At 35.2% G+C, this 26817-nt stretch overlaps 2 protein-coding genes across 5 annotated transcripts in view; one reads left to right on the top strand and one right to left on the bottom strand.

Annotated features, from left to right (window-relative positions):
* LOC134840587 (succinate--CoA ligase [GDP-forming] subunit beta, mitochondrial-like) overlaps nt 1-26817 on the bottom strand; it is a 485398-nt gene that overhangs the window by 265005 nt on the left and 193576 nt on the right. The window lies entirely within an intron of this gene.
* Nucleotides 2869-17760, top strand: LOC134839318 (zona pellucida sperm-binding protein 4-like). Its single transcript, XM_063854823.1, has 9 exons — nt 2869-3215; nt 4033-4120; nt 8963-9099; nt 9607-9711; nt 11171-11331; nt 11580-11735; nt 14913-15045; nt 15854-16006; nt 17222-17760. Exons 1-9 carry the CDS (start codon nt 3038-3040, stop codon nt 17374-17376), a joined length of 1266 nt encoding a protein of 421 aa, XP_063710893.1. The 5' UTR covers nt 2869-3037; the 3' UTR covers nt 17377-17760.

The following is a 26817-nucleotide window of genomic DNA, read 5'->3' on the forward strand; positions in this document are numbered from 1 at the left end:
CTGAGCCTAATATTGAAAAGTTATTTCAACTGTGATCATTTTTAGTAAAAATATGGGGGTTTACTGGTTGCCATTTTAGCCAATTTGGGACAATTTACGCCCGATATGATTCGCGCTATTAACGCGTAAGCGTAGTTTTAATCCGTCTTAGACATCGTTCCTAATTGGTAGAAGGAAGCTTATTTGCCATAATTGATTTGTTACTAGGAGCAAGTTTTATCACTCTGTACTTTATTTGACGTGTGGGGGATGATTTTCACAAAAAAATCTCAGAGTAAAAAAAATCGTCTTATTTTTTTTTACAATTTATTTTGTTATAGAATTACTCCCCCATAGACCTTAAAAAGCAGTTGGAACATTTAGGGCTTCGCCCTGATACGAGCAGTCTTGTTGTCATTGTCTAAATCTAATTTGATGAGTTAGTTTTCGCAAAACTCTATCAATAAAATCGGTTTTTTCTTTCATTGTCGGTTTTTGCTATCATTAACTCAATATATAGGACGTTTTTGTTTCAAATATGTTAATTGTTTTCAATCAAATATAAAATTGAACAAAGTTATGCTCAAAATTTTTCGTTGCATTAAGCAGCTTATCTTGCTTCTATTTTTTTCAAAATATTGAAAAATTAAAATTGATTCTTCGGAAATTGAAAACAAATAGAGTAAACTACAAACTATTTGTTAAACCAAGAAATGAATGGTTAAATAAATCTACGAAGGGTTATTTACAAAAGGAATTTACAGCTAGCCTTATGATGACGCGTTTTTTGAATAATAGCTATTGGTGTTAGTATCATTCATACTGACACTTCAAATTTCTACATGGTAAGCTTTGTTGTCATATTATTATGTTGGAAAATCCGATTGTCTCCTATTGACCGTAAAGGGATGAAATTTAGGTCTTTTTGGTTATAACCCCAACCACCTTTACACCCCCTCCCTAAATGATGACTATCTTTTGAAAACTACGCACAATACATTGTCAAAATCATCATCATATGCCAAAACCGTGTATTCGAAAAAAAAACAAATTATACATAGTCAGTTTTTTTAAAAATACAATTCACATTAAAGCATCAAAAAAGACTTCCAATTACAATAGAAATATCCTACGCCACAAAAAGTGTTTAAAAAAATGGCAACTTATAGGCCGATTGTTTTTTAATACTAAATGTTTCAGGTTTAGAAAAAAGTGCTGACCGGAATCGAGCGTAGGCCCTCAGCCGTCTATTAACTTTTGTCTTACCCATTAGTTAACTTTCAAGAAATTGAGCATGTTTGCTGCAGTGCAGAATTGAATGCTGCACAAATGATAGCTGCACAAATGGTTCAGTGAATTTGTTAAACTAGTTGTAAACTAGAACAAGACTGCTCGTATCAGGGTGAAGCCTTGAATGTTCCGACTGCCTTTTAAGGTTTATGGAGCAGTATTAACATTGATAAGTTGAAAGTAATAAAACAAAATAAAATTTGATTTTTTAAAATGAAAATCATCCCCCCACACGCCATAGAAAGAACAAAAGGATAGATTCCGCTATTTTTCACAAACCAATTATGGCAAGCAAGCTTCTTTCAAGCAATTTGGAACGATTTCTAAGACGGATTGACTCTCCGCTGTCGCGCGTAATTGTCTGAAATTGGCCAAAATGGCAATTTTTAAACCCCGATAACTTTGCGAAAAATGATCACAGATGAAATATCTTTTCAAATTTAAGCTCAGGACAACAATAACTTTCGAATGATATAAAAAAAATTTTCAGAAACGGCTAATTAAAAAGTCGAAATTTGTCTGAAGAAAAAAAAACCCACCCCGAGCACAAATATTCCGTTATTTTCGTATCGAAAGTCGGAACAATAACTGCACCTTTGGAAATTATAAAAAAAGATACAAAGCAAGAACTTTGAATTAAGTTGTTTTGCTTTCTAAAAACTTCCGTAGGGAGTTAGTTCTTGGTGATTAGATCTGTCTTTGATCCATCCTGTATGTATCAATTTTCAAACACGTCTATCACTTAGCGAGAAAAATACTAAAATGAAGCCTAATTGATAACTCAAGGCCTTAGAGTAAAAATCTGAAAAATTCCGTCAAAAATGTCTAGTTAAAAAGTCGAAATTTGTCTGAAGAAAAAAAACCCACCCCGAGCACAAATATTCCGTTACTTTCGTATCGAAAGTCGGAACAAAAAGTCTATATTCCAGTTTGATAACGCTGGCTAATCGCAATCGTAATAAGAGGATGCCAAATGCATTTTTAATTGACATTTACTTCACATTTTATGCACTTTTCTAGTTTGATTTAAAGTTCGTCGTATCAGCTCTGCATTTTCTAGTAAATTCAATCCAACTTTCTACTAAAAATTTCCATTTCTTTTTTTCATCCTTTATGGGGTACAACCGAAAAGACCTTGACACCCCACTCCACATCTTTGATAAAATTTTGCATACAGCTTATACTTTTGATTGCTGTAGTAAAATCAAGCTCCAGAATTTCAATCAGAAGTAATCAGAAGATAATAGTTTTTTGAAATGTTAACAAAAAATGTTAAGTCAAACTTCTTTGAGGAAAGGACAGCAAAAACCTAATTCCTGAGTGCCTTTACCTCCCTCGCCGCCCAAAAGGTCCCCCCTCTTGAGAAAATCCTATATAGGATTCTGCTTCACAGCTCTAGATCTTAATTCTATACAGGACGCGATTTTTCCAATTGTTTTTGGGAAACAGCTGCCACTGCGATATCTGAAAGCAAGCCGAAAGCTTTTAAAAACGCTTAGTTGAAAACGAACTTTTCGTAATGCGACTTTGATACAACATGTTAAAAAACCACCATAAAAGTAGTCGCTAGTTTTTGGCAACCGTCTCATTAAAACAGAGAATAGTGATTAAATTAACAATCACAATTTACCGAGAGTTATTTCTAGATTAGACTGACTACTGCAACGTAAAATTGACCATGTAAAATACGGTTTAAAAAATCTCTGCGTTTTGATACACCAAAAACTACACTGTTTTGTTGTCAGTTTTGTTTTTGTATGCACTCAAAATGTTTCATTCTCGTGGATTTATTCTGTGGGCGTTGTTGTTTACTACGTGCATTAATCTGTCCTGCAAGGGGGTTAGTGCACTAAACGAGACTGAAATTAATGCACGGATTAGCTTAGATTGCACTGACGCTGGGACGGAGGTGACAATGGACAGAGATTTGGTTTTGGATGGTGTGGGTAAGTAAAGTGGGATATCCTATTTCCCTCCTCTTATATACAAGGTACTATTTTAACCCAACCCCCAACCCCCCCCCCACACACACACACACACGTACACGCACACAGACAAACACCACCCCTGCTGAGATCAAAAATTATCCAACGTATTTATGTCCTACCGCCTCCTTTTACTTTTTGTACTGAGATTATAGTTCCGATCATTGAAAATGGGGAGGGACTTTGTATTCGTGTGTTTTAGTTTTTTTTGTTTTCCGTGCAAAATCAGGTACGGCGAAAAATTATCGGATTGGGTCGAGAGATATCTCATGTACTTTTAGTCGTAATTCTAAAAACATTTCAAAATTTTCAAAAAAAATGTCTTAGTTTTGAGAAAAACTGGTTTGAAAGTTTTGAGATTGGATCTATTGAACAATCTTCACCCCTTTCAAGAGAGGGGGGGATTGTTAAGTAGATCAAAATGGTCGATTTTCGACCAATCAGAATGCAGCAAAATTAGAAATCCCAATAGAAACTAAGCTCAGTGATAATTTACTGTATTTATATTTATAGGGTTGGATACTCTTAAGTAGGTACCATAGGGTGGGGGAGGGGGTTGTTAAGTAGATCCTTGAGATTTAGTCTAATTTCGAGCGAGTAAAACGATGGAGTAAAGCTCGTTATATGGAAATTTACTTTTTAAAGACTTTTGGGATAAGAAACTTGATATACTATAAAAAAAACTAGCTTTGGATGTTTCATTTAGCGCTTACTTGGCAAACTGAACTTTGACAAACGTTTTTAGTTAAAACGACAAAATTTTCTATGTATTTTGCAGGTCCATCCGAGTCAGTTATTCTGTACATTGGAGACACTCACACATGCAACTTCACTGCAAACTCAAGCGGAGACGGATTAGACACCGAGTAAGTCTACGTGTCTCTTCCAACCCCCCCCCCCCCACATGCAAATTTTTACTAGTAAAAAAATTGTTTGTATAGTCCGATTAATACAAACATTGGTATGCCGACTAATTAGGCCATGAAAAACATAATTGGTCTTCATACTTAACCTCAAGAACCACTCGTTACACTATATTAATGATGTTCAGGCAAGTTTGGGAGGGGTTGCCGTCTACGTTCAGCTATTTTTCATAATGGGCTGTCTGGAATCAAGGTATATCGGCGCTCAAAATTTTTTATAAATTTGGGCATCAAAGACGCCAATAGAAAAACTTTAGGATCCCTTGGCTGAAAATGACAAGGAGGCCCTTTAACCCTTTAAGTGGTCAAAAGTTTAAATCTCTGTGGAGTGGGGGGCTCCGCACCTGATTAAATTAAGACCATTTATCCACGGGGGAAAGGACCAACACAAGAGCTGTACAGCTCATCACGGCGAACCGCTGTTGTGCCCCTGTTTAAGAACTACATGCAATTTTTTTTGGTTATTTTTTTTTCTGGGCTGGGTAATGTTGCTTCACCCTCAAGCAACGAGCACGGATCATGGTGGGCCTCAAACATCCGACCTTTCGATTGAGAGGCGGAGACGTAACCACTTCACCACCGCTCCCCAGAAGAAATGATTAAGAATACATTTATTATTCTTGTTTTACATCGTAACATCATGTATTTAAACATTAATAACGCGCAAAATTGTCATGTAAACTAACAAAGCTGATAATCATTGATCCGTTGCGTTCTTCTATAACATTTTTTTAACGTTGGGCAGCCAGAGCTCTTACTTCTTTGTCGCTTTTCAAAATCAAATAATAAAAGACTTACTGATAAAAGTTCAACTTGCAAATTTTATGGCGCATAGACAATTGTGTCCCACGGTGTCCTACAATTTAATGACATACAATTCAACACAGTACTTTTTAACACCTAGTCACTTCATTACTAAACAATTTAAATCGACAACAATATAACTCCTATTTTCCAGTTCAACACAGTACATTTTAACACTTAGTCATTTCACTATTAAAATTAATGCTGTATGAATTCCTTATCTTAACTCTTATCACACCAAAGTTAATCCTGCAATTAACACACGCACCATAATGAAAAACTTGGTTTATCTTAGTTATATATGCTAAAAGGAGGCTTCCTAATTTACTTAAGATAACACAATAAACACATTATGATTGAGTCTTCTTTCGAGTTCACAGTTTCATCTAAAAACAAGCCAATTCTTATAGCGTCCGGCCACGAATTTTATTTTGTGCGGCGACCCCGAAATGCTGAGAGTTCTGGAAAAGTCATTTTTCTGGTTAGCCGATGGAATTTTTAAAATTACTCCAAAAATGTTCTATCAGCTATATTCAATTCATGTTAATGTATCTGGCATTGCGCCAGCTTGCATTTACGCCTTCCTTCCTAACAAAGCCGAAAAAACCTACAATCGTTTCCTGCAGACGTTATTTGGTTTAGCACCCAACTGTCGGCCTGAAAGAAACTTGTTAGATTTTGAGCAAGCTGCTCTTCAGTACTTCCAAAAAACATTCCCCGAAGCACAATTATCGGGTTGTTTTTTCCATCTCTCTCAGAGTTAAACGAGAAAAATTAATGAATTGGGTCTGAAAGTGACCTACGAAACGAATCACGAGTTAGCGCTGGCTTTAAAAATGCTGCCATCCCTTGCATTCGAAAAAAATAAAGATCGGCGATTCATTTGACATGATCGTTCGGGAAATTCAGAATGTAAGCGACAGAAATTGTTTGGAACCCGAGAAAAATGAGAAAATTGACGAGTTGTGTCTGTACTTCGGCTCTATTATATAAAACGCTTGCTGCCAAACCGTGATGTTTCATTCCTACCCTCCCTTTGGAACCAACGAGATGCGGCCGTGAGTGGGATCGCTCAAACAACAAATGCTGTCGAGGGATGGCATTTCGGGATTCAATCATATTTCAGCGGAGCCCACCCAAATATGTGGAAAGTAGTGGGCAGCCTTCAAAAAGACGCTTCCGTACAAAAACTCAACTTTTTTGATGCATCAAGTGTTCATAAGTTCACAAAAAAGAACAAGTATCGAGTATTAAATGAAAGAGTACAGAACATTATGTCCGTTTACGAAGACAAAACTGATCTGTATTTTTTCAGAGCGTTATCTAGTTTGTGTTAAACTATTGTGAATTTTGTTTCATTTTTCTTCCGTATTTTTAAAATTAAATTTTTTATCCTACTGAAATTTTTGTCAGCTTTTTTTGAAAAGACGTTTCCTTGCAGACTCCCGGAAACGTAACTAAACGCAAGAACGTGATTCGTGCCTTAGCAATTTAATCCCAGGGAATATGAAATTGTACAAGACGCTCGCGTCCCAGACGTAATTGTCCCAAATTATTTTCTTTGAATTGACCTAGTGGTCGTTTAGGTTAAGATTTTTTTGTGTTTGTTTGATCATTCTTTATTTACAATTAGTACCAAACAATCATGGAGCAGACACAGTTTCCAAAATAACTATCAGAATTTAGTACGCTTCGGACGTTCAAGCCTCGGGTCGGATAAAAACTTTCCAATTTGTTGAAAATTGACATTGAAAAGCCTAAATAGGTAAAATGTTGCTAGGCCGGAATGGGCGTGATTGGGGAAGCATAGTTAAAATGATCTTAATTTAACATTTTAAAAACATTTCTAGGTAAACTTTGGAGCCTAAGAATCAATAAGACGCTTTAGTGGTTCGAAGTATCAATAAGACGCTTTATAAAAATAAACTGCTCTACTGGTTCGCTGAGGCCACATGTAAAACTTGATGCCAACTTCAGCTGTCCATGTCAAATCTGGGTTTTTGATATTTTGTATTTGTCAGCGAGATTCGACCAGTATATTATCTTCACAGTAGTTGAGTATCGGTTGAGCTATCTCAGGGCATGCTTTTGTTGTTGTGTATCCGGTAGACTGAGTGTAATTTGGGAAACTCGATATCACAACAGTTTGAAAAATGAAAAAAAATTCCCCTCCCTGTCTGGAACTAATGCATTCACAAAATGAATCAAAATTCCCTTCGTTGATGCGCGTATAGCGTATATCGAGATCAAGAAACTCAATGCCGTTGAAAAGTTGCCGTCAATGAACCAAGCGTCTTTTTTGTTTCTTTGCACGGAAAGAAATTTGTGTAGTGGTGGTTCATCTGCTAAAACTAGTCTTCAGAGCTGTTCTGATTTTTTGTTTCTTAATATCAATTGTAGCGGGATAATGACTATAATCAGCTATAGCACTGACCTCGACTGGATCTACTTAACAATCCCCCCCCCCCTCCTCTGGTACCTCTACTAAAGAGTCTCCACTCCTATAAATAAATACAGTAAATGAGCACTGAGCTTTCTATTGAGAATTCTAATTTTGCTGCATTCTGATTGGTCAAAAAATCGACCATTTTGATCTATATAACAATCTCCCCCTCCCTTTTCTTTAAAGGGGTGCAGATTATTAAGTAGATCCTCTTGACTTATACCAAGCTGCAGACATCCGTTACAATTATATAAAACACAACATCGTCACTAAATTGAGGTGTCTGTGAAAAATCGATGTTCGAACTATCATTTCATTGATTTTATTCGTCATAAGGATTTCCATTGTTCATTCGAACTCGAGAGAAACATGCTAGGATCACCCATGCTTACGTTTGCTCTTACCATTCTTTTTTCAATAATTGTGTAAGTATAGGTAAAATGTTTATTTCCTGTTTTGATATTTTCACTTATGACTTATTCAAGAAAAACTCCGGTATAAGTGCACAGTTGCTTGCTCTTATCGAATTAACCCCTCTGATTGAGAGAATAATCAAAGAAATCAGGAAGTTATTGGATAAGCCAAATAGCCGGAGGACATATTTGTCTGTGAACCAAACTTATTTTTGCTATTTGGGGCGGTTATTTCCGGGATATATATGTTTTGGACGCAAAAGACCGGACACAGCGATTTACGAATTGTCACCTTTTCATTATCCTACTAGTTTCCAATATATCGATTCAATCGAAAACTCGAATGGTCGTGTGCTAGTTGTTTTTGAAAAATAAAATTTGCGTATAAAAAGTTGCCATAAAAGAAGTTTTTTAAATTCAAAATCTCAATAATTTAGTGCAATAATGTAGATTCAATCCAGTCACTCTTAAGCAACGTGTTCGCTCTCTACACCATATAATATAATTTATTTCGTCCAGCGCTATAAATTAATTTAGAAGTTGAAATTAGCTCCTTAATTAATCTTCTGCAGCTTTGGTTTGAGACCCAGTAGCGATTTTGGAGGTGCACACTTTCTTCCCAGGATTTCAACTCCTTGGCCACCACAAATGCTTCCCTGCGGTACTATTTTACACCATCCTTTTTTGTTAAATTCGAGGGAGAGCACGCGCCAAAAATTAGAGTTTTTGGCTTTTTTTTGAGATACAAAAAAAATCGAGGCAAAATGGAGTCCCTATAGTGTTAAGGAAGAGCTCTTAAAATCAATTTGGTCGATCTAAAAAAAAGGTCGACAGAATTTTTAGAAAATCTTTTTTTTAGAAAATCTCAATTTTTTTTTAGAAAATCTCAGATCAGCTCCGGTTGAGTTCATTAGCTCAGTCTTTTTTGACATATGGTTGATTTAAGTAAAGTTAAGACGATTTATCTACAAAGGGAAGTACCAACATATGAGCTGTTCGGGTCCTCACGGAGAACCGCTGTTGCGACCTGGCCTAAGAACTGCTTGCAATTTTTTTGGCTGTTTTTCTAGGCTGGGTAATGTTGCCTCACCCACAAGCAACGATCACAGGCTTGCTGTTTTTTAGAAATATCTACCGGTCCCCAGACGGGTCTCAGTACATCTTCAGCTTCAGACATCCGGAGTGTTTGGTCAACCGAGAGTATGTAGCTGACACCCTCACTTATACTGGTGTAGTCGGCAGGAGATCCCTATTTGTCGAGGGTAATTAATAAGTTACGATACCAATTAATTAGTCAGCTTGTAACACAAAAAATGGATATCGTTACTTCCCGGCCTCTTTCCTTCATTTCAAAGGGGGATTCTAACCATATTCTAATTATATTCCGTTACCAGATTCTAATTGTGTTCATCGGTGGCCCAAACAAACATTTGGCTTACTGAACACATTTGGCTTACTCTTTTTCCTGTTCCCCCCACCTCAAAAAAGCACCAATTTTCTGGCGTAACGAGGGGTTTACAAGGTTAATTGTCCACACCAAATATGTCTATCATAGCCTAATAAGTCCACATGCCAATTTTGGAACAAACGGACAATGAGAACTGAATAATTACTAGTGAAATTTCGCTGGTGGGGGGGGGGGATGGAGAGGAAAAAGAGCCGGTGGGTGGAAAAAACCAAAAAAATCACGAAAAAACTGGCCAATCCAGGACGATTGGACTAAGTTCCTAGTTGTTAACTGCTTGTGAAAAAAGGAGTGTTTATTTCAGGAGAGAGTCCACCCGTGACTCGCATTTACAACGTTGACGTCAATGTGGAGTGTCTCTACGAGCTGAAGAGTAACGTCTCTCTAGCAGAGGGATTTGTTGTACAAGGTATTTGTGTGTATTCATCTGAAAATTAAAATTACTGGGTTGAGAAAGTTACTTAGTTGAGAATTTCGCACCTGTGAGTGCCATTTGTTTTTGGTCGTTAGACCATAAAATTCACGTCAAAAAAAGACCACTATTTGTGTTTCATAGTTTTGGGTTCTACTGCTAAAAAATTTTTCTGTTTATATCATCAATTAGGCCGATTATTGAAATTTTTATTATAGATGCAGGGGCGGATTTAGGGGGGAGACGCTCCTTCCCTCAAGCATTCGACCCCCTGCCGACCCAAAGGGTCCCCCTTTGTAGTTTTTTGAGATATCCATTTTTGGTTGACGGACCATAAAAAAAAATTGCTGACGGACCCTAAAAAAATTCGAAATTGATTACATACTGCCAACCTTCAGTCACGTCCAAGATTATATTTATGAGAGGATGGTTTGACGAAACGGGCACTACGCTCTGCGTATTTCAAAGAAATGCAAGATTTTTATCGGATATTTTTTTTCATGCCTTTTTTTCACTACACACCAAATAATCCTAGTGGCAGCAATTTCTATTCTCAAGGGATGTTTCCGGGTCGACAAAAATTTTGTCTATGGGCTAAAAACGCCGTGAAAAGTGCTCCTAATTGAATAAAAACTCTTCTTCTCCATATATGTCCATATATGAGATTGCGTGGCTTTCGTTTTTTTTTTCAATAGGGCTCAATATAGTTGGGTTTTAAACTTTTTCTCAAAAATTTTGGAAATTAAACATGTTATTGAAGTTGTTCGATAGTTCTGAGGATCCAATGGTTCAACTTTTTGTTAAGGGTGTCATTTTTTCTTTTTCCTTTGCAGTGGAAAAACATTTTCTTATCTATGCAGCTTTTAATAAAAAAACGTTAAGTATCAGGGGCGGATTAAGGGGGGAGCGGGGGGCGGACGCCCTTTCCCTCAGGGATTCGACCCCTTGCCGACCCAAAGGGTCCAGTCTTTGGTACTTTTTAGAAACCCAGTTTTGGCCGACCAGCCTTAAAATTCTTCTAAAGGCGCCTTGCGCGTATATATATACTAATTTTGAGGAAGGGGGGAGCGCGCGCCGAAAAAACGCAACTTTTCGGTCAAAATTTTCCAAAAAGTGCCTGAAAATGCCTTTTTTGGCCTATTTTTTTCAAAATTTTGCCTGCGGCGAAGAAAATTTGGCCAAAATAGGGACAAAACAATGCTTTGGGAGAGATCGAAAAATCAATTTGGTCGACCTAAAAAAAAGGTCGACAAAATTTTCGAAACTTTTTTGAAAATCCCCCCCCCCTCGAGAAAATCCTAGATCCACCCCTGTTAAGTATGATCCACTTATCGATTGCCCATCGATTATTGCCCAAGTAGGAGCAGTACAGGGTTAGGATATGTTTTCTGATATTTGACTGTTTTTTTATATGTATGGAGCTCAACGGGCGAAACTATGCCCCCTGTTTTGTTAGGATTAAGTGAGGAAATAGAGGAGGAGGGGGTGCTGACATTGCGCATGATGCTGTTCCGCGACAGGAGGTTCGGCAGTCCCTTCCCCACTGACAACAACACACAAATGATTGTCGTCAACCTCGGTCGGATGATCTACGTCGAGATCACAGAAGCACATGTTGTAAGTGTCTCTTTAGTTCTTCAACCATTGATGATTTTTGAAACAATTTTGATTTTCAAAACTTATGTTTTATTGTTTTTTATTTTCTAAATCTTATAAGTCCTTAATTTTCCTTATTTTCCTTAATTAAATTGCATAACAAAATTTTGTGGAAAGGAGCCAGGAAAAAACTAATAAGCTGGTTGCTAGTGTCAAAAAACTGCTCATTTGGCTTTTTAATTAATTTGGAAATTTTCCCCTTGTTTCAGAACAATGACGACTACGAACTGATGGCTGAGAACTGTAGTTTATCGGACATTGAGGATATATCGAACCCGAGTGCCCTGGTTCAGCCGATTTTGAAGGACTTTTGTCCCACTGATGTTGACATGTACAATCACATCGACCCTCCTTTTAAGAATGTCGTTAGTAGTCTGAATAAAATTGAGTAAATAGCAGCACTCCAGATATTGTCTTTTCTTTTTGATATCCGTCTAAGAAGTTAAAAACTGTATTTTTTAAAAACATTATAACTATAAAACAATATAGTTTAACACCGAAAACTAGTAACTAAGCGTTCTTGAACCATGTGAACCTGAAGCTGATTTGGGGAAAATGGTAGAGTTTTGCCCTCAGGTAATTGCCCTCCACCCAAAAAATTCCTAGTAGTATTAATTTACAATACCCAATTTAAATTATTGCTGCCTCGTCTCGGTTTTGAGGTAGATCGGTTTTGGGTAGCTGGTTGATTGACAACATTTCAATTCATATGTAAATGAAACGTAACTATCTGAAATTACAAGTCAACAAAGAATAACGAACTGCCATAAACTTCGGTATTTAAAAGCAGAATTCAATGTCATAAAATACGCAAAATGAAAATATTATTAAATCAATTTTAAAACAGCGCCTGAAAAACTTGTGATTTTTGTTTCGATCTTTCAGTTTTTGACTTTTTTAACACACTGTTTTTCGTTCACCAGAAAAATCATAAATTATGACCTTGGTTTTTCTCGCTATGAATTCTTGCGAGAACATTGTTCAGCCAATTCAATTTGTTTTCCAAATACTCTTTCGGTGTCAGTTAAAACTGGGATTGAATGGTGGGCGTCACAGAAAAAAACGCAATCAAAAAGTGCACAGAACTATTTTTTGGGCCTGTATTTTCAAAATGCAATAAACTACAAATATAAACTTGGCTTAAAAATCTGAAAATAAACATATCGAGTACTCCATCAGTAGCACAAAATAAAATTCAAGCACCATGGTCATGCTCTTCAATTGAAATGTTCAGCAAATAAAATGTCCTTATCAAAACAATTTTTTTTAAAAACCTTTCGAAAAGTTCGCCAAGTTTTTTGGTTGTCTAGTCTTGATATTCGTACTTATTTCATATTCAACTTGGATGAGTCAACATTAAAATACATACTTCTATGTAAACGCTGAAGATTGATTTGAGCTATTGTAACGTAGAACGTAACCAATGTTGTTTTTTTAATTAATCAAAAGAAGTAACTAAGCTATTACTTTTGGGTCAAGTAGTTCATACGACCCTCATTTTGATCCAAAAGCTTATCAAATTGAGAAAAATAAAATTAAATACAATATATATTTTTGGAAAATCCAGATTTTTTTGTTTTAGATACACAATTAATTTTACTTAAAAAAATTTAAAATATTTCCTTTTATAGAAAACCTACGCCAACACATAATTTTTTTAAGTTTTTGGGTTTTTTCTGTTATGCGGCCATTAATAAGAAATCCTTATCCACAAAAACGTAGCTATCTGTTATGAAACATTTGAATCAGCCATATTTAGATGTATGGTCTAATTATTCAAAATAAAACAATTTTTTGTTCTTAAATTAGTTTGTTTTGTGTTCATTGTTTTCTTCAAAATGGTACTTTTTAACTGTTTTTCAATTTGATTATCCTTAAGACCAAACATTAATCAAAAGTTTAAAAGGATTTGTCTCTTAAAATGGTTATGTCTGTAAAATAAAATACAATATATTAGCATAAATAACAAGACGTTTTTATCATTTTTCATTGGTTTCACGTTTTTTTAAATCAATTTATTAATGAATACGAATTGTCATAATCCGATTCAATCCCGACAGAAACAGACAAATAAAATCACAAAAATAACAAAAATGCAAAAATGCGGTACATGAAAAAAAATCTTCAGTACTTTTTAGTAATTGCTACGGCCACTTGAAAAATGGCGAGGAACTTTGTATTCGGGTGTGTTTTAGTTTTTTGTTTCTTTTACCAGCAAAATCAGCTAACACAAAAAAAACATTTTGGGAGAAAGTTGAGTGATATATCATATTAAAGCCCTTACATTTGCAATTCTAACCGTTTTAAAAGTTTTCCAAAAAAACTCCCAGTGTCAAGAAATACTGGTTTGATACGTGAAACTTTGGTTTTTCGTCTAAATTCGAGCGAGAAAAACGAGCGAGCAAGCTTATTTATGCTTCATTTCGGCCGTTTACAATAGCTTATTAATGCCTAATTTTAACTTTATTCAAGTAAAATTAGTTTTTGGAGATTTAAGTGCTCTTGCAAGTAAGACTAGTTTTTGGAGTTTTTTAGCTTCATTTTGAGAACCAAAAACATCAAGAATTAATTTTTTTTCTGCAAAAAGTTTTGAAATTTTTTTTTAATTTTAAAAAAGTTTTTCTAGTCATTTTTTAACAAAAATTGTTATCCAGTTTGCCTATATTAAAATGACTGTCAAATACGCATGCATTATAATTTTACGTCATATCGTTTTATCACATCACGCAGAAAAAACTACACTAATTTGAAAAAAAAACTTTTTTTTTCATGTAATTCTTTAAAGGTTATAGTAGAAAAATTCTGCTAATTCTACATAAACCCTCTATCCTTGTTTTTTATATATACATTTGTAATTCAACTAGGGTCGAGCTGCGCATGTATTGTTTCCACCGTTTCGTCGGTATGTTTCAACCGTCTTGACCAAATTCGGGTATGTTTCGACTTTCGGAATCTGCTTTACCGCTCTCGCCCCGAGGCAGATATCTTTTGATAATATCAAATGATTTTTGGTTAGCAGCATCTTTCTCGACCGAAAAAGTTTGCAACAGTTGGCTGGATCCAAGCCAGATAGTTTGCCACAGTCTCATTTCTCGACCAAATTTGGAAATATTTTCACTTTCCTGACCAAAAAAAATGTGCTGGACTGTGTTCGACCCCAGCCAGATGTTTTTCAATGATCTCAATCAGAGGTGGATCTAGAATGTTCTCGAAGGTGGCGGATCTTCAAAAAAAATTTTGAAAGTTTTGTCGACCTTTTTTTGTTTTAGGTCGACCAAATTGATTTTTCGAGCTCTCGCAAATCACTAATAAGACCCTCTTTGGCCAATTTTAATGAAAGTAATGAGAGGTGTGAAAAATCTTTGGAATTTTTTTTTCAAATTTCGGAATTTTTAAAAATTTGAAATTTGATTGAAAATGGGGCGTGCGAGAAAATTTTATGAAAAAAATCAAAACTAGGTTGTGAAAGAACTAAACTTTAAGTTATTTTGCAACAAAGCTTGCGTTTTGTACTTGAAACTTTGTAGCCGTTTTTTTTTCAGGTTCGGTTTTCAGTTCCTGCTGTCGCCTTCATGGAAAACGCAGCTTCAACATTCATCACTTGCACTGTCATAGTGTGTGAGCCAGATGACGCAAACAGCAAATGCGCTAAAATCATCCAGCAAAGCTGTGGCGGTAAGTCAATTTAAAAAAAAGCAGCCGCAACCCTCCTCAAATCAGAAGGACCAGTTGCCCGAAAATTATGTTGGTCGATCAGCACTTCGATTTTAAAAAGAAACGAAAAAAAAATCAGTGTGAAAACTATAGTCATAATTGGCGAACAGCTTAAAGGATGTAGATTGATTGAAAATTTTCAAGCATTCTGTTTTCTAGTCCATGAGAAGAGTCCTCCAAATTTTAGCTGTGAGTGAAAAGGCCGAATGTCTTTAAAAAGGTTTATAGTACAACATGCATCAAACTCGGTGAATAGCTCTCTATGATTATTACATTGATAGCAGATAGACACAAGTTTTTAAGTCCATTTCCCTCTTAAACAATTTTTTATCATAGAGGGTAGAAACGCTAACTTTTTTTGGATCTCTCTAACTATATCCCGCCCTCTGGTACCTAGTAACGAATATCCCCCCGTATAAAGAAATAAATCAACGGTTAAGCATATGAGAAATTTATACCTAGTAAGAAATATCCCCCCCCCCTTTGCAAAAGGGGGGGTATAGTTAAAAGATTTTTTTTCAAAATCAAGTTTTGAGAGCTCGAATTTTGAATTTTCAGTAACTTGTTTAATTAACATGGTTTTTCGTCATTTTTGAAGCAAATTTTGGTACACTTTTTAAGATTAAGAAATTATTGTCATCATTGCAAACGCGATTAAAATTTTGATTGACGTCTTTTCCTTAGCCATGTTATGACATGCTTAGAAATCTGGACGAAACCTGTTTTCTCCTTTAATTGTTACAATACTAATTCCTAAAAACTGCTGCAGCCAACGGCACGACCAGTCGAGCTAGAAGATCGTCAGGCGAGGAGACCCGTGAACAAACAGGTGACGAAAGTAGAAACACCGGCAACGAATTCGTGTCCCGAGAGAGGGCGCAAAGTGGGAGGATCCAAGTCAGACATCTCAGCTCGGAAAAAAGTATGAGTATTTGTCTGTTAAGTTAACTAGTTGAGTAACCAAATGCAGTTGTTGATAATTCGTTTAAACAAATGACACCATATCTAGAAATTTTATGGGTAAACAAATTTTAGATTACGAACATTTATCCACGAAAGGGCCAACACACGAGCTGTACAGCTCATTACCGCGAACTGCTGTTGTGCCCCTGATTAAGAACTACATGCAATTTTTTTTGGTTATTTCTCTGGACTGGGTAATTTTGCTTGACCCTCAAGCAACGAGCACGAATCATGGTGGGCCTCGAACAACCAACCTTTCGATTGAGAGGCGGAGACGTAACCACTTCATCACCGCTCCCTTATGGACAATAAAATAAAATTTTTACTTTCTGCTAATTGAAGCGCTCGCTATTTGAGTCGGCTATAAAGACTATTGGAATCCTAACAATCTTTTTTATCAGATTTCTCAATAGAAAGCTCTAATGCTAATTTACTGGACGTGTTTAAAGGGGGTGGAGTATTTTTTTTATTAGATACCATAGGGGGGGTTGTTAAGAAGATCAAAAATTAGACTAAAGAGTAAAAAATATTACAATAACAAAATTCCGAGCATCCTAATGAACGTTACAAATCTGGCAGTTGAGTATGAGTTGCAGCTCGGAATTTATCCGAATCTAACTTCACTGTAACTGACTTTTTGTAGCCTTTGCCCAAATTTAAGCATTTCGCCCAAATTTCAGGATCATTGCTTAGCTGCTTAGATCGACTCTCGCTGCATTTTAGAACAACAAAATTTTGTACTTTCGTTTTTGGGTTCGGATTAGTTAAAAAGACTCGACAAATGTGACCTTTTTATGCGGAAACCCTCGAAAATAATGAAACGAATGCGCGCAATTTTTGTCAGCCAATCAGAATTCCTTATTATTACATTCCAAGGACTAGTTTTGAACAGTTTTAAGTTCGTTGATTGGTTAGAAACTTTCGCCTAATCAGTCCTTCGCGCATAAGCAACGCCCCCGTTTTTTCAGTTTTTAAAGATAAAAAAGGTAAAAAAAGACACGTGAAATAATTTTTTGGGTTTTTTCTGTTACACGGCCCAAAATCGATCTTTATCAAACTTTAATCATTGAACCATAATGCTGAAATCTGATTAGTTGAAATTAGTTTCAGAGAAAGAAAGTATAAGAGAAAATTTTAAAGAAACCTGAAGAAACCCGATTTTTTTTTGTTTCAGGCGAGACGACCGTGTTGGCGCCATTTGGGGAAGACGCAACTGCACAAGTGACTACAGGGGCTAGTGGAGGTGGCCTTCTGGGAATCATGGTCCTGGCAATGGACTACATCAGGGACAGGTGCCAGGAAGGGTACAATGTAGCCGCCGATGTTTAATCAGTGATACTCTCGGAGATCAGAAAACAAAACAAAAAGAATTCGAAGAAGACAAAAGTCAATTTAAGAAGAAAAGAAGAAACGGAGAAGAAATGTATGGAAGTTAATAAAGTTTTCATTATTTTTTCACAAATTAGTGCTGTAATATATTACAAACAGGGCAAAAAGATGAAAGTTAAGCAGTATCTTAAATAGCCCATCAAAAACGCTGCTTTTTGGGTACAAATTTTGAAGATTTGTTTGCGTCAGCATTGCTAAAATTGATTGAAATTGCAGCTCATTTTCCATATCTTTTTTTGTAAAGCTGATAATTTCTGTAAAATATTTTAAAATGAAATTTTTATTAATCAGAATTGTCTCAAAGAAAATATAAATTAGTTTTTGTATCAGAAGTTTTGTAATATAATTAAAAAAAAATTAGACATGATGGGCAGATCAAAAGAACAAAAACAAGAGATTCTATTGGACTAAATAATCGTTAGCTTATAATTGTGAAGATTCCTAGGCTGACAAAAAGTATATGGCATTCATGAGATTCTTCGTGAACATTTTTTCAGAAAATTTTTATGCTACAACTTTGAAAGTTACTGTTCCAATCCGGCAACAAATTGGGAGGGAACTTCTCATTTGGGTGTACTTTTTACCGCGTTGAACCACTTGCTACAAAGACTTGTCATAGATCGAATGACATATATCATCCTGAAGCCTTTAACTAAAATTTCTACCCTGGTCCCTGTTTTAGATTAAATGTTGGGTCTTCCACTCTTTAACCCCACGCTATTTAACCCTTTATGCTTACACCAACAATTTTATAACCCTGTAACAAGATAATCCCACAAAAATTTAACCCTATTCTATTACCGATAATATGTTTCATATTAACTCCTTTTACAGCAATAGTAGTATGCCAATTAAGTGTTTTAATTGAGGCCAGACAAGCCATCCTTATTTCATTTGATGTCTCTAGCATCTAAAAAAACAATTGCATTTCGATACGTTAAAGGAATAAGAACTCATTCACGCGTTTGAAACAGAAATAACATGTATGGTGCTAATTGAAAACAACAGAAGATTTTTAGGAATTTTACATACAATCAAACTGCTTTACCCTTAAACCATTGTTATACCATTCTATGAGCTATAATGCTTGAAGTGTTTTTCCATTTGACCTTGTCTTCCAAAAACAAACAAACATTAGTGGTATCAGGCTACAAATATTATCTTAATAATAAGAACAAAACCTCTACGAACTTGCTGCTCAAATTATAAACTACATATTTTGAGCAACAAATAGTTCCGCATGGTAACTACTTTGAACAAACTAGCCCCAAAAATGAATCCGAAGTCACAAAATTGACCAAAAATTTGAAATAAAAAGAAAAAAGTACACCTACAAAACTTTTGACATCACAATTTATTTCGAATGAAGCAGGCTTTTAGAAGAATGTATAGAGGACAATGACCGGCCCTGATCTGGCCACTAAAAACGATTATAAAGTTGTAACTAAGTCAGCAAAACTTATGCAGACAAAAAATTATAACAGTTTGTAAGTCCCCTTCAGCATAGCATATTTTTTTGAATTTAAAATTACTCAAAATGATGATATCAAGCCAAATAACATAGGCTGGAATCTTTCAAACCAAATAAATTTTTAAAACAAAAAAGGGTATATACCAGACCAAATAGTTCACTGGATAGGCGTACAACTTAGTGTTTGTAAGTCTTTGCAATCCAGAGACAAGTCTTTAAATATGGTGAAATTTTGTCAGAACGATCAAAGAAAACGAAAGTGCAAAGGAAGATCTAAGAGAACGTCTTTGTTGCGGAACCCGTCTACAATTCACAAAAATCTTAGTTTGGACTCGTAGTGTACTTAAAACAAATAAATGCCCGAAGTTTAATTGGTGAAATAAGTTTTAACGGAGAAAAAACTTTAATAAACTTTATTTTGTAGAATATTCTGACGACACAACGTTTTTTGAATAATTAAATGATTTTTTGAATTTTACCGCGAAAGCATCCCTAAGTAAATGAGTTCTCTTGTTTAATAGTTCCTGTGACATACAATGAAAATGTCGGAAAAAATATTAAATCGTTCGATTTTAGAAAAATAGAACAATTGGACAAATAGAAAATTTAATTTAACCATAGAAGACAATTGAATGAAACTTTAATACAGCGGTTAATTAACTTGAAGTAACTTAACCACCCTCTAGTTTTCGACAGTAAGTTAAAGCTTTTTTCAAGATAAAAAGCTTGCGCAAAAAAATCGCAAGCCAACATCAACGAACTATTCTTTGCTTTGTAAAAACACGTTAAATTGTTGTAAAACATTTACCATTAGCCAACGACAGTACAACCAAAAAGATTCGAAAATAATTTCTAAGTAAATGGTAAAATTGGAATGGCTACTTCACTTTTTGTAGAAGCTTGAATAGTTCATACATCCCAATTAAAAATAAGAGAACAAATTTGAACTTAAAACTATTTGGGCATTCGAATTTTCTTTGCTAAAGATTTGTAAGGACGTTGTAAATAATTTTTTTTTAAAAACCGACTTTAAAGATGACGGAAAAAATGAAAACATTTTTTTTGTGTTAATTTTTCCCCAACCAGGCATTAAGTAAAGTAAAAGAGTTGCCTTTAGCAGCTACTTACGTATCAAAAACGACAAATACATGGTGTAAATTCAACTTGGAACAATTTCTAAACCAAATTCAGTAACTCCAGGTAAAAAAAATTTCAAGTTTTGTGCTCATAAAAGTTCCGTCAAAAACGGCTTGTGATTAGGTCGAAACTTGACTGAAGAAAAGAGGCCAACTTTTTTCTGAGCAAACTACATAAGTATTGAGCAAACTTATGACTCCAAAAATGAAATTTTTTTTTTGCCTTTTTATAACAATAACGTTTTAGATTTTTTTACAGATTCATGCAAATTGTTCAAGTGTGTTAAAATCACAAAAATATTATATTGGTGCCGTATTACAAAAAACTCTCATCAATATCTACAAAACAGTTTCAACCTTTTTCTTTAAATATGATAACACGGAAATATTTCACAAAATCAGCTAGCAAAAAATAGACTAGTGCTCAATAGAGGCTTTATCTCTTAATTTTTTTCTAAACTAACAAAAGCTGTAATTTTGGTCAATTTCCAAAAAATTTGCCTTCGAACGTTATAAAAAGTCTTTCAACTATCTGAATTTTTAACCATCAGCATGCCTTCAACCAAATAAAAAACGACTGATTTTTAATTTCTTGTTTAATTTTTAAAAAAGCATTGCTTGTATTAGAGCAAAACTTTGACTTTTTTTGAGAATGCATTTTAAGGTAATTAAGCAATTGTAAAAATGCTTGTATAAATAATAGAAGTTGTAATTAAAAGAAATATAAAATTAAAATATATCGTGTTTACATTTTTCGCGTGTCTCCCCCTTCACATTCTTAAGTGGAACGTGAATCATCGTGTTGTGCCTTGTTTGGATAAACCATAAGAGTCTAAAGTTTTCTGCAAACAAACTACTCCGAGCTGTTACGTTCCATATTTTCCTTCAAAATTTTAAATAAATAAAACAGTGATCATTCACTTGCTGAACAAAAAATAACTAAAAAACGTCTGGTGGAAGCGTTTCCAATCCTGTTTTTTTTTTGGACAAATATGAAAAACTCAAACTCTACAAACCCTAAATAATTATAATGTGCTTCCTGCGAATCGCAGAATAGCTATTAGTAGGCCTTAGCAGTCCCGTCGAGGATAGGCCATTTGTATTATATCCTCACATTCCAGACCGTGTTATTTTGTTGAGCAAAGCTCTTTTTTGTGCGACTCAAGGCCGTTTTTTGCTTCTAGAACTTTCATGTGGTACCACTATTGCAGCCGAATTTTGTCAGGCTGTAGTGGACTTGAAGCTAGAGGTCAAGTGAGAGCTCGTCCTCACACACCATCATTGCCATGGCAAGTGATCGAGTACACGATCTGACGATTTCAAGCTGAACGCCTTAGCATTATGCTAAGTGCCTCTATAAGTAAATAGTGATATTAAGATCAAAAAGTGTAGAGATGTGTTTAGAGTTTCATTTGTTGCGACTTTTGAGGAACTGAAAGAATTCTTGGAAGGCTTTTATACTCTCTTTTTTGAAGCTAGAAAAAAAAAACAGAACATTTTGAAAAAACGGAACGACATTTTTCCTGTTAATTGTTATCAATGAGTTTTTGCTGTTTTCGGCTCACTGCATAAACAATTCAGAGTTGATCTTTTTGCTAATAGCTCTGCAAATCGGCTTATGTTAACTTGAAACCATATTTTTCTAGATCTTTTTTTTTCGTTTCTATCATGGTCCATATGCCACGTGATGAAAATATTCAGTCACAATTCTTCCAATTCAAACTACATAAAGTTATGTAAAATTAGCAGACAAAACTAGCTTGGACAAAATTATCCAAACTGGACCCCATAACTAAAAAACCAGCAAGTGAATAGTCACTTCTCAGTTAGTAATTTCGATCGAAGAATTTAGGCTGCTCTTTGCTCAGGTAGTATAAAAGCAAGTTATGCTTCAATTTTAGCTTAATGAAATATTATGAACTACAAATTAACAGATTTTCAAAATATCAAAAATGAACAAATAAAAATAAACATACACAATCTATTTTTTCGTTTCAGATAAAAATAAAGATATACTTCTTTTTTTAGTTCCATGAACAAATATAAATAAACATATACAACTTATTTTTTGATTTCATCCTAATCATCCCAGTTCAATCTGTTTTTAAATATCTTGCACATAAATATCTTTTCTGAGCCAATTATTTTGAAAATTTGAAAGTAGGAACATCCTTGGAAGTATCACCTCCACTTTTCCTCACCAAACTTTTTGTAAATTCCAGCATTGATTCGTATCGCAGAGCTCCTCTTTCTACCGCCGACAGACTCTGGTTCGCGGGGGCACCTCTCTCTGGATGGTACAGCAACCGAATCATGTACCCACAATTGGATATCAAGTCCAAATCTAGGGACGCGCTTTCTGATTTTTCCTTCGCGTAACCGACGAAAGCTTCTTTGCAGCTAATGCTGTCGTTGCTCAAACTGTGGTCGAAGTATCTCATAAGGCCTAGTTTGTCTTGATTCCCGTAAGTTCGATCCTCCGAGAAAAACAGTTCAGACTGATCCTTAAAAACGTCAATTTTTTGTCTGTTTTCGTAATAAAAGCGGCTAATCGCAATCTGACACTCTTGCTGACCAGAGATATACGGAAAAATGTCTTCATAAGTCAAATCCATGGACAAATCTATTTTATACTGCAGACGAACCATTGGCGTGTAGTGCATAAGGTAAAAATTCGGCTTAGAGACCACTCGAGTTAAAGCGTCGAAACTTTCTTTGGGGAAAAACGAGCATCCGTCGTAGAGGAATACCCACTCTGCTTCGCTTTTGAAAGCATGCGCTAAGGCGAAGTTCCGGCCCTTATTGATATTGAACGCGGCTGTCTGCAAAACTGTGACATTTTTGCTCCTCGGTAAGTCCAAAATTTCCACCCATTCTCCGTGTGAAATCAAAAGTAGATAAATTTGATTGAATTTGTCATTGCTGACTAAAGAATGAAAAACCCAAAGACGCCCAAAGTTTTCGGGCAAAACTTCATGTTTTAAAATCAGCTGAGTGTTAATTAGAGTTTGGCTTTCGCCATGAAGAGGTGTTAAATCGTTGCTCAAAATTCGAGTGATCAAATATTGGGCTTGTTTAGGTTTCTGTTCATAAAAATAGGCGAAGTTTCTTTTCATCGGGCTGTTGTCAATTTCAGAAAAAAAGGATGACCAAGTTAACACGAAGAGTACCATACAAAGTATGACCAATAATAAGAAACGGCATTTTCTGGAACACGCCCTGGGAAAGCAGATCCTCATCTCAAAAAAACTCAAACAAAATAAAATTAAATCATTTGAAAATTATGTTAGTAAAAGTTGTCTCAAACACCGGCTCAAAAGTGACGTGTTTTACCATATGTTTTCATTGACTGTTTTTATGTTAGTAGTTAAAAATCACAAGTTTGATTTATGTATTGAATCTACTGTTCAGCTTCGTTTGGCTTTCTTTCGTCACGCTAGTTGGTTTTGCCGAACACATTTAAAACCTTTTTTTTCTACATTAACGAAATATTCGGTCCGAATAAATAAAAAGTTCAACAAGAATAGTTTACGTAAAATAGGAAACAACAAGTTGATAACAGAATGATTTTTTTTAAAGTGCTTAAATTTTTTGAAATTTGTTTTGACTAAAAGCTAGAAAAACATGAGTTCTTCAAATATCGCTATCTTCTTGCGCGAAAAAGTCCTTATCATATAAAAATTTAATTAGCAAAGACTTTGGCTGATCATATATAATTTTGATCAGTTTCGATTGAATTCTATAAATCATTGATCAAAAATCTGTGCAAAAACCAGCAGAGTCTAATTTTTTGTTCAATACTTATTTCAATTGTTTACTTTGCCAAACAGCGGGGGGGGGGGGGCGGGGGCGGACGCCTTTTCTCAGGTATTCGACCCCCTGCCGACCCAAAGGGTCCCCATTTGTACTGTTTTGAGATATTCATATTTGGCGGCGGGCCCTATAAATTTTCTAAAGGCGCTTTTGGCGCCAATATAAACTAATTTTGAGGGGGAGCGCGCGCCAAAAAAACTCAATTTTTTGGTCAAAATTTCCCAAAAAGTGCCTAAAAACGCATTTTTTGGCTTGTTTTTTTTTATTTTGCCTGCAGCGCATAAATTTTTACCAAGACAGCGGTTTTTTAGTGCTTTGGGAGAGCTCGGAAAATCAATTTGTTCGACCTAAAAAAAAGGTCGACAAAATTTCGAATTTTTTTTGAAAATCCGCTTACCTCGAAAACTCCTAGATCCGCCCCCTGCCAAAAAGCTTACATTTTTTCCACTAAAGCAAAAAAAGATTCATGATATCAAACTTTGACGTTCATTTAAAAAAACGAACAATTTTGGTGCGTTTTTCTAATAAACAAAATTTACACATTGTTTTCACATTATTTCAAAGCTGTTCTCCGAAGAGTTTAAAATGCACAGGTATGATTATCAAAATATTGCCAGCCTTGACGCGATAAATTGCCTTAATTTTTTTTCTACGCCAAATAGGTAGGCAATTTTTAATCTGTGTTGAATTTTAAGATCGTGCATGGGAACTGCTGCGGCCGCAAATTTTTACATTAATCGACGTATTTTAAGCGTGTGCCTTCCACTCGATTTTGTTCACCGATTTTGTTCAACAAAAATTTTTCGTTACTTTTTATGACATCCCGTTTTGTTTGACCAACTGCAAGTTATTTTTAGAAGCGCCTTTGTTGCCAATAAATATTCATGTTAAGGGGGGGGGAACACAATAAAAAACTAATTTGGTTTGCTGGAACTTTAAAAAAAAAGTTCTGGCCTGTTTTTTTTTCAAAATACGCCTTCGTTAAATCCTACCAGGCCCTTTTGAAAAAAATTTTGCACCCACCGTGACCCATACTTTGTCACTAAGTAGTTTTGCCGGTGGAATAAATCCCAGAGGATAAAAATTCCTAAGATAAAGTCCCCACAAATAAATCGTTCCAGCACTAAATCACTAAGTACCTCATAGGACTAAAACTTCCATCGAAATAGTCCCCCTCAAAACTTTTTAGGCAGAAAAGTATTTAGAAAAATTAGCTAAATTTTTACACCGTAAAAAATTTAAGACCACCAGCGTAAAAAGAACTAAGCCATGCAGATTAACAGCGGTAGTTTCAAAATAGTCGATCTTCCTGTAACTCATTGCTGAACATGTTATGCGGCTTATATGCCCAAAAGTGCCTTTAATCCTCCCGTGGATTTTTTTCTCAGATAAAACTGCAGCACAGAAAAGTTTACGAGGTTTAATATCTTTGGACAGGTTGATGGACTTTCCTGATAGGTGAAATCGACATTTGCAACATCGACTCAAATCCATATTGGAGTCTTTCAAAAGCCTTGATAATCAGTTGCACGGAAACAGACAATCCACAGGACTTTGTGTGAAATGGCCCTACTGATCAAAAATACGGTTTTGATTTCCAATCAAAGAATCTCAAAGTAGTTTTTGGTATGGTCAGAAATCTGATACTATTGTTTTGTACCATTGCTCTACATAGTATAACTCCGGTTGATGTTAAGAATTTTTCGTTTTAAGAAAAACTTTCCAATCAATTTTAACAGTATTTTGACAGCGCTATAAAAAGACACGGAAAAGGTAAAATGAAAAAAGAACAAATCATAAAATAAGTGCAAAAGCTGCAAATTTGCATAATGCACTTTTTCCAAATATGAAAGTGTTTCATTCAGGCAAAACCAGTCCTGATCTTGACGCGAACATGTCTACTTAAGCTCTAAAGTAAAAAGCAACGCTGGTCAGATCTGCTCGTCATAATTTCAGATCTGTGCAGAAGTGCAACTAACGCTACATCTAGAACAATAGTTGGCAGATCTGCTATTTGTTATTTTGTTTTCAGTAATATAAGCTTTTTCTGATTTAGCAAAAAACAACTTGTAAAGCAATCGGTTGTTTCTGTTTTTTTTTGTGAACACAATTTTTTTCTTTGGCTACAGCGAGCGTCACTCAATGTTTTCCGAAGCCACTGAAAATATTGAACAAAAGTCAAAAAAGTTTTACAGGTAAAGAATCAAAAACTTTCACATGAAAAAAGCGACTTCGTAATGATGAAAGAAAGTCCTTTAACTGTATAAAGTAACCACCGCATAATACTGGAAGGTATCAATCTATCAGTGTTTCATTGTTAAGGTATCAAAAACAAGTACGCGCCTACCATGAAAACTCACAAAATGGACAACGATACCGAGTTTTTTTCCATCTAAATCGTAATTTTCTGGTCATTGCGTATCTAGGAGTGCTGCTATTCGTGGGCCAAATTACTGTTTTTTGTAGAATTGGTCGACTAAAAATGAATTTTGGAAAAAATAATAAAGAAGAGACTGTTTGAGTGGCTAGCTGGTCTCCCTCTTTTGATTCTACTCCTGCAGCTGCCTAAAAAACTAGAAAAAAATTAGCGGAGAAATTCAATTATAAATTACGTTTCAGCAATGTTCGATTAAAACATTTTATTTAAAATATAAACAATGATTCTTTGTTTTAAATCCAGGGGACATGCTCACAACAGACTCACCAATTGGCAGAAAATTAAAATTGTCCAATTGTCCCCTGAACCACATCGCAAAAAATTGTGCAAAGTTATACAGTGGATTAGATGGAAAACTTTGTACCAATTGGATCTTCGTTAGTTGACAATCACAATCTATCATGCAAGATCTTGCATGGTTTCGTGTTTAAAAAGACATTGTAAGATCTTGTATATGTTGCAATGTGTTGCAATATTTAATTTCTCCCCTTTAAAGCTCCCAGCCTAGTAACAAAAAAACTATA

The sequence above is a fragment of the Symsagittifera roscoffensis genome, chromosome 2 (assembly GCF_963678635.1).
Source record: "Symsagittifera roscoffensis chromosome 2, txSymRosc1.1, whole genome shotgun sequence".
Taxonomy (NCBI): Eukaryota; Metazoa; Xenacoelomorpha; order Acoela; family Convolutidae; genus Symsagittifera; species Symsagittifera roscoffensis.